Source organism: Hevea brasiliensis, chromosome 7 (assembly GCF_030052815.1).
Source record: "Hevea brasiliensis isolate MT/VB/25A 57/8 chromosome 7, ASM3005281v1, whole genome shotgun sequence".
Lineage (NCBI taxonomy): Eukaryota > Viridiplantae > Streptophyta > Magnoliopsida > Malpighiales > Euphorbiaceae > Hevea > Hevea brasiliensis.
In genome coordinates, this window is record NC_079499.1 from 92663628 (window position 1) to 92673007 (window position 9380).

At 33.4% G+C, this 9380-nt stretch overlaps 1 protein-coding gene and 1 non-coding gene across 2 annotated transcripts; one reads left to right on the forward strand and one right to left on the reverse strand.

The window, feature by feature from the left end:
* The first annotated feature begins 963 nt into the window (after positions 1-963).
* On the forward strand, positions 964-1071 carry LOC131181900 (small nucleolar RNA R71). The gene has a single exon (XR_009150374.1). It is a non-coding gene; the product is annotated as a small nucleolar RNA R71 (small nucleolar RNA).
* Positions 1072-8779: 7708 nt separating this feature from the next.
* Positions 8780-9142, reverse strand: LOC110671953 (precursor of CEP5-like). The gene has a single exon (XM_021834591.2). It carries the CDS (start codon positions 9140-9142, stop codon positions 8780-8782), a length of 363 nt encoding a protein of 120 aa, XP_021690283.2.
* Between the last annotated feature and the right edge of the window lie 238 nt (positions 9143-9380).

The window sequence follows — 9380 nt, forward strand, 5'->3', positions numbered from 1 at the left end:
CCTTCTCTTCAAATTCCTCCTTACATTTTTCTGCACTCTCTTGTTTTTCACTCTCATCAGTTCCTTTCTTATTTTCTCTCTTCTCACTGTTTTCACTCTTCTCATCATTTATAACTTTTCCACTTCTTAAAGTAATAGCTTGACACTGCTCTCTTGGATTTTCTGGTTGACTTGGAAGTTTTCCAAAAGATTTAGCACTTGAGGAAGATGCTTGTTGTGCAATCTGGTTTTCCTGCATTCTATTATGTGTTTGCATCTGTTCCAGCCTTGCTTTCATCTCTCTCATCTCCTCATCATGCTTATTTTGGTTGGCAAGAATTTGTTGCAATAAAGCTTCAGCGGTGGAATTTCGTTCTTGCTGTTTTGGTGGAGGGTTCATATTTTTTTACTGAAAATTAGGCAGTGGTTGCCTATTTTGCTGATATGGAACTCCTTGTTGCTGATGTGGTTGAAAATTCTGATTTTGAACTTGATTTTGCTGATTTCCCCATGAAAAGTTGGGATGATTCCTCCAATTTGGATTGTAAGTTTGAGAATAAGAATTCCCCATTTGCTTGTTTCCATAATTACCAACATATGCTGTTTGTTCTCCATAATCTACTCCACAGCTGGTAGTTTCCTCTGCATAAGCCACTTGTTGTGAACTTCCAGCTGATGATGTTGAACTAACCAACATACTCAGATCTTCCATCTTCTTAGCAAGGACATTTGTAAGTGCATCAAACTTTGCATTAATCATGTTGAATGGATCAAGATCATACATTCCAAAGACTTGCCTTTTGAGTTGGAGCTGGTCCTCTTGGACTACTCCAAAGATGAGTATTCTTTGCAATTTTCTCCAATAGCTCATAAGCTTCATCTTCATGCTTTATAATAAATTCTCCTCCTGTTTGAGCATCAATAATCCCTCTGATTGCAGGAGTGACATTTGTGTAAAAATTCTGGTTTATCATCCATTTTGGAATGGCATGATGTGGGCATAATCTCTCTAATTCTTTCCATCTCATCCATGACTCATATAGAGTTTCATCCTCTCTTGGTCTGAAAGCTGTCATTTGATTCCTCAACTCTTGAGTTTTTCCAGGTGGAAAATATTGTGCAAGAAATGCATCAGTGAGTTGCTCCCAATTTGTAATGGAGTTGTGAGGTAAAGAATCAAGCCAATCCAATGCTCTATCTTTCAAAGAGAATGGGAATAGCTTCAATCTTGCTGCATCATCAGACACTCCAGGTTGTTTTTGCATGTCACAAATCATAGCAAACTTCTTCAGATGTGTATGTGGATTTTCAGAAGGATGCCCTCCAAATTGAGAATTCTGAATCATTTGAAGGACTCCAAAATCCATCTTGTAACTATTTGCATCAATTCTTGGTCTTGCTATACTCTCTCTCAAGTCATTAAAACGAGGAAAAGCATGATCCATCATACTTCCCCTAGGCACGTTTGCATTAACAACCTCTTCTCCTTGGGCTTCATTTTCATTGTTTTGACCATTTCCAGCATTACCAACACCAATTCTAATTCTTTCATCAGCCATGTCTGCTTCAATTTCGGTTTCTCTCAAAGCTTCTTTCCATTTTCTGATTTCTTTCTTGTTGGCTTTACAAAATTTCTCAATTTCAGGATTGAACAATAAGGATGTGTCACTTGAGCTTCTAGCTCTTCTCATAAAAGATTAAAAGTACCTGAAAAAGAACAAACAAACACAAAATGAAAAGATAACAAAGATAAAACTATAAACAACTAAAATAATCAAAAATTCAATATTAAACAAACAACTCCCCGGCAACGGCGCCAAAAACTTGATGCGTCCCTACCGCAAGTGCACGGGCCGTACAAGTAGTATAGAAAAGATATCGATCCCACGATGAGTCATGTTAATGATTGAATTTTTGATATAAAAGTTGACTAAATCGAAGTATTTATGAAATTAAAGTAATGAATTGATGGGTAATGGAGAGTGAAATCTATATGTGCAAAATCAATATTCTATTCAACAATGTATTGTATTAAACTAAAATTGCATCAAATTGAAATAAGCAAGTTCAAATATGGCAATATTGAAAATGGCAAGCAATTAAATTCAATTGAAAATTAACAATGGTAAAAAAAAGCGATTCCGGAGTTCGGGATTTCATATCCGAGCTATTTTGGGATTTTAGATCGGTTATCCAATTTTATGAAACTTACGGGTTTTAAGGAGATTAATTCTTAAATCCTTTGAATTCCCTTTCGAGTGAGACAAAGAGTGCCTTAATCAAACTAATCCTACTTTCGTGGAGTTAGAATTAATTAAGACCCATTAAGTTCTTTAATTAATCTGTGAATCCTCTTAATCCTTAGCCTATTTCTAGGTCTAAGTTAATTAAGTCCAATTTCTTGATTATCTATCACAAGCCCTTCTTCTTTCGGTGCTTCAACCATGGATTAAGAACATCACTTAATGGGATCCTACATTAAGCATGTCATTAAGCATACAAGAAATGAATAAAACTCATTAAGACCACAAAATATGGATTACCCAATCAAAATCCACAAAATATCTCAAATATTACTACCCTTACTCCAGAATCAAAAGTAAACTACTCACTATCCATAATGCTTACAAGATATATTGAGTTTAAATGGAAATAAAGCTTTAATCTAAGCTAAGAAATAAGAAATTAAACACTAGAAATGTAGAAAAAATGTAAGGGAAGAAAGAAATCTGCAAATCTTGGTTGAAAAATGGTGTGGAAGGTGAAAGTGACTCCTCAAATTCTGCCTCTACTCTCCTTTCCTTTTCTGCTCCTTGCCTCTCCTCTCTAAAATGGGGAAATGGGACTATATATAGCATTTTTCTGACATGGAGCCCTAAAATGGTATGTTCTAGGAGGAATTATTTGAGGGAATCTCCTGCCAGCTCATTAATGAGCTCTTTATGGGATCAGATAAGTGGATCGCATAAGTTATGCAATCCTTATGCGCTTACTGGTTCTCAGTCACTTATGCGAAACCGCATGACTTGGTGCATAGGTTATGCACAATTCCGTGAAGGTGCATAAGGGAGGCGAGAATGTGCATAAGCTATGCGATCTCCTTATGCACATTTCGGTTCTGAACAGATGATCTTTCTCCTTATGCAGATCTGCATAGCTTATGCGGCAAGTTATGCACGATTTGGTCAATGCATATTTCAGCTTGAAAACCTATTTTTGACATCTTTGGTCAGAGAAGACACTCCTCAATGGCAAAATTCTCTTCAGTCCTTCAAAAACACCATTTTTCCTACAAAACAAAGTAAAAATTACAAATTAATGCAAAATTGACAACTATGAAAAACTAACTAATTAACTAATGAAATTAGCTAAAAATGACTAATAATCAAATAAAAATGGTTATAAAATTAGACCTAAATGACTATGCAAAATGTATGCATCAAATAGCTTAAAGGTCAACTCTATGGATTCTCAGCCTTTGCATATTGAGAATAATAAAGCTTTTTTTTTTTCATAAGACTAGCTGAAATTCCCTTCATTCTAATCCAACGTCTCTTAGATCTCCCAATGATGGTATGGCTCACGTTGTGTCAGGATGTGTTTTGTTAACCATTTCTGCTAAGTAGCGTATGGAAGTCTCATAATTTGAATTAAACATGATGCATAAGGAGCTGAGTCCAATTCAAAAGTAATCTCTCAATCTTGACAAACTTGAGTATGGCGGACCTCTTGCTTATGTTTCATATAGAGCCAAAGAAAATCAAATGGGTTGCCATTCTCTTGATAATTCGAGATTAAATGGCCATCAATAAACTATTCTTTCTAAAGAAAGCCTAAGTTTATTAAGCAACATGCCTCTCTCCCACTATAAAACTAATAGGACCCTCAAGCGAAAACAAAGCTCTAACCTACCACCTAACCCTCTTGTCGAGCCCATTGTTTCTAAGCCCACTTCCTTTTCCTCTTTTGAGCAAAGCCCCTTGCAATTATTCCTCTGCAAAATATCAAGTAGGCTAGATCCCTTATCCTTTATCTCCCCTATTTTCCCAAATGCATCAAATTCTCTATATTCCTAAAGTAAAGGCATAAATCATTTAGGAAGTACGAGGCCATTTATGAACTTGCTAATGTTCATCAAAAGGCTTCTAGAGGTGAAAAAAAGGAGGAATTCTAATCGAAAGTTAACCAAAGCAAATGGTCTCAATGAGGAGATGTTAAGTTGGGAATCAATTATGGACACATTAGATAACAAAATTGGCACAATGAATTCAATGCATATGAAGTCTTCCCAAAATGATGGAAATCCAGCTTTGCAACTTCATCTTAGGGAGGAATTCATGCAAACCATAATCTTAGGGAAGAAACTGGGACTTGTTCTCTTTGAAATGGATGAAGTCATGTTGGATTTTATGGCTAATAAAATCGTTCAAGACGTGGCTTTATTCAATAAGGGTTCATAGTTTTGGTCCTTACTATGCCATTTGCTTTTGTTGAGTTGTTTTTGGAGATTTTTGTAGGTGTGCTTTTGCCTCTGTGGACCTCGTCGTATATTATTGGAGCACTTTCTTATATGGTTCCTTTGCCTTGTGGCATCTATTTTATTGATGAAGAGATTTTTTATTTTACTATTAGTAATAGGCAGTTCCCTTCCTTGCGATGGAGTTGATGAGGGTTTCTATTTTTGTCTTGCTTTTGAACTATTGATTTTGAGGATCTTTGACAATCCCTTCTTTAATTGTCTTTAAAGAGCTTCGGGTTTGTGTGATGGCTTCTTGGTCTAAGTTATTTTTTGATCCAATGGTAGCTACTTATTCTTGGCTGGAATGGCTCTAGTTCAATCATGTTGTGTGCTCTTGATCTAGGATAACTTTGTTGTGTTCACGCTTTTGTTTTTATTCTTACGTATAGTAACTTGAGGTTTCATCATCTTAATGTTGGCTCTTTTGTCATGGCCTTGTGTTATTAGTTAGTTTATTGCATTCATTGTCTTCTTTGGTTCTCTTTTGTCCTGTACTTCTCTTTCCATAATATTAGGAATGGTAGCGAGGCTAATCAGGGATGATAATCGCTCCCCTATCCCGACTTGACAGGAGTTTAGGGACGAGGCGGGGTGAATTCCCTTCAGAGACTTTTTTTTTATTTTTTTATTTTAATTTATTAGTATATAATATAAGTTTATTTATTAAAAAATAAAATATAAGTTTTAATAATATATTTAAATTTTTTGGCTAAAATTATAATATTAAAAACATAAAAATAAATTATTTTTTAATAAAAAAAATAATATGTTATTGTGCCGAACAAAGAAAAGGGCTCCTCATCCCGACCCCGCACAATATTGAAGTCGAAGAAAATTAATCAGAATTAAAACGAGTCGGGTCAAATTCTAAAAATTTTACCATGCTTACATAATATTTTGGTTTTTATTAATGAATTTTGCTTATATTAAAAAAAAAAAAAAAAAAAAAAAAAAAAAAAAAAGAAGTAGAACTTCGAGTCAAGAGTTACGAGTTAATTAACTAGTAGTATTTAATAAGAGTTTTCTATTGTAACTTATGTATTGATGAGAGTTATCCTAACAACTTTACCTTTATATATTAAATAAATAAATAAAATAAAAATAATAATAAAAAACCTCTATCCTTGTAACCACTAGATAGTGTCTATCTTCGACATACATGTAACTGTATATAACTTTGACACAATACTTCAATGTATTAGATTAATCATTCACATCAATACTCTGTCAGAACCATCACTAGAGAGTTTAAACTCATTTCCGCCCTAAACAATTGGGGAAAAATTAGTAACATTTAGATATTAAAATTAATTGATTCTGGATTCTGGTACGAACCACTTGCCACTATGCCTTCAATAAAAAAACACATGGTCCAAAATGGAGAATTAAAGTCAAATCCACCATAGATGTATAAATGGGTTGCCACCAAACCCATTTGGGTTCTCCTAGTCCTACCATTCCTGTTTGTCTCAGATATATATTTCTTTATAAATATACATACTATTTTTCTCTTGTTTTAATCGAAGAAGTCAAATAAAGCAAATGATGAGGGCAGAAGTAGTGCAGGCCCTCCTCCCTCCCTATAGATTGGAATATTAAAACGGAAAGAATCTTGCAAAAGGACTCGTGGGGTTGGCTCCAGGACTCGGGGAAGTCCCCACCGAGCCTCCACCCCCACTGAATCTTAATTTCTAATTAAAATTTAATACTTGATTACGCAACAAACAGCATTTGCTAGGCTGTAGTGCCCAAGTCTTGTTCATTTTTAGTGGTCATTAAACCTTAATTAACGTGCCAAGACATAAGATCTCCCACGTTGCTTTCGAATCCCAACGGTCCAAGATATTGGCTTTCATCCTTACCGACCTTTTTAGATTAATAAATTATAGCTAGTTTTAATACAAGCAGATCAATGATTTTATATATGCATCAAACCTTAAAGTGGCCAAGGAATTAAATAGGCTTATACTCCCTCCCTCGACAAATAATATTCACGTTTAGAATTTTTATGATGACTAAGAAAATGATTGGATAACCTCATTTTCATAAAATAATAATAATAATAATAATAATAATAATAATAATAATAATTTACTTAATTACCTTTTCTTAAAAATCTGAAAAAATGAATATCAACATGACAAACAGCTAGTTTAATTAAAAAAATGTGATAATATTAGTTATAAAAATTATATAAATCTTTATTATTTTTATAGAGATAAATGATAAAATTAAAAAAAAAAAATTAATTCTCCTTGATCTTCTAAATGTAGAATATAATTTTGAATAAAATAAAAAGTTAAATGTGGCTATTATTTATATACGGAGGGATTAGTTATTGGCAATTTTTTTTATTTAATTTTAGACGCACAATATTAAGTTTTTTTTTTAAGTTAATTACTTTTTCAAAAATAAGAAATTTACAAGGAAAATATGTTCTCATTGTGACTTAATTTTGAAAAAAACAAACTCATATACATATGTAGACCCACTCATGCATATATGTTCATTTACTATTAGATTGTCATTTAACATAGGATATCTTACGTGGAAAAACTATTTCACTATATTATATAATAAGGCGGTTATTCTATGTCAGTATTTGACATAGAATGACAACTTAATAATAGTTATACACATGCAAATATAGTTACCATTTAAAAAAAAAAAAAAAAAAACTGTAAGGTGGTTATAAATTTTTATGACCCACACATGTATATATGTAGACCCACTCAAGTAAATATGTCTATTCACTAGTGGGTTGCCATTCTATATAAAATATTCTATATGAAATAACTGCTTCATGTATAATTACCCCTGATCAATAGCTTAGAGCCAATTAAAAAAAAAAAAAAAAGCCTTCCTACACCCCTAATGCAAAAACCCAACTGTCAACTATGATTTAAATTCTGAAATAAAACACATTTTAAATTAAGAGAAATCATAAGGTTAGTAAACTCAATATTAAAGTGAAGATAAACCCCAAAACAGATAACTAGTAACATTCCAACCAATATATGGACCTTCCTCAGAAAAAGAAAAAAAAAATCCAAAAATATTATCATATATACCTCCTCCAGTACAAGATGCAAGAATTTAGAATAAGCTTAATAATGAGATAAAGAAAGAGCAACATATAAAATGGCTTTTTTTGCCAGTTCTTTCCTGCACTAGAATAGGTAAAAAAAACTCCCGTTAAATTAAGCAGCCAAGTGAAAATACTTAGTTTCTGAGAATGTTAAAAGAAGAAGAAGAAGAAGAAGAAGAAAGAAGAAAGAAGAAAAGAAAGAAAGAAGGAAGAAAAAGAAGAAAAAATAGTTTCAGAGAAAACATTATTTATAGTCTCTGACTAGTAATTGCACTTGGTATAGCTAGCTAGGCTGCTATTTTTTATTATTATTTTTATTATTATTAATTTTGTTTTATTACAGTTGATGTCATGGATTAATTAGCTTTCACACAGTTATTAAGCTTACCATAAGACTATTCAAATTGAAAATTAAGAAATATGGCTAAAGAATAAAAAAAATCTCCCTTGCAATTTAATTCTAAAATTTGAATTCTAGCTACTCAATTTTTTTTTATAAGCAGAATTTTAATTTTATTATTAATGAAATTATTTAGGAAAAACTTAGCCATGCGCAAAGCACAAATCAACCAAATTTCAAGGAGAGAACAAATCTCTAGAGAATGGTATTTCTTGGGAACCCCCTAAAATCTGTGTACTTCAATGCAATTATTTTGCAAAAATATCACAAAATGACAGCTGAAAATTTGTTCAATCATAAGAATTTTTGCAGACACCAGATTTAAATTAACAGAAATCTGTAAAGAAATTGTTAAATGTTAATAAAGAATATCATAACCTAATAACATTTGAAAGACATTATAATCTGAAGACTCCTGCATAAATGATAACATAAACTGAAATTTTATTACTGAATTGAAAGCATATTTACAATACAGAAGGATGAACTCTAAATCTCAACATGATAAAATACATTTTATTCCATCTTCTCTCGTTGGCAAGATTGAAGCCCAGCTAGATATCTAATTAATTAACCCACAAGACCTACCACGCACAATCCCAAGCAAGCATTATATTTTGATAACACTAATGAGCTCCAGTACGCAAATCGAAGCTAGATTATTCAGAAACCACTCTAACTCATTTCCTGCTAGCTAGGTTTTTTTTTATTATTTTTTTATTTTCCCACCCAGCTATTACAGAGACCTAACACTTATGGCCAATGAGATTGAAAAGTGGAAAAGAAAGTTGCCCTAGCTTTGAATGGAATGTCCAACGGCAGGGCTGTGGCCTGGGGCAGTGGGCCTGAAGTCGTCCACATGACCTGGGGGTGGGGGTGACGACCCAGGCTCGCCAATAACCGCACCAGCTAGGACTGGGGGTGCAGGTGGAGACCAAATAGTGGTAGGCACCTCTACATCTGAGTCATTGTCACCATGCACGTTATGCTTATCAACAAATCTAGTCTGTTGCTTTTCAAACTTACTTGAGGTAAGGAGCTTTGAGAATTTGTGTTTTCTCTCAAGTTTCAAGTGCCTTCCATCTACCGAGTGAATTTCTTGGGAGAAAATCAGCATGAAGAAAATACAGGCAAAGAATAAATTTGTTTGGGCCATAGCAAGAGACTGAGGGAGTTTGAGGAAAAGAGGCATAAAAAGGGAACAAAGGAAGAGTTTCGGAAGCAACTTGCTCAGTTGTGTGCACGACACTAGCTGGAGCCTAGAGTAAACTGAGCAAGCAACTTGGTCGTAAACTCTACCTCTCGCCTCTAGTATTTATAGATGGAGGGAGCCATGCATGCTGCATATTAACCATTATGTGTTATTATTATATATGTAGCCATGTTATAAGTTA

Coding starts and splice junctions, on each gene's coding strand:
- LOC110671953 (XM_021834591.2), bottom strand. CDS start 9,142: ATGGCCCAAACAAATTTATTCTTTGCCTGTATTTTCTTCATGCTGATT.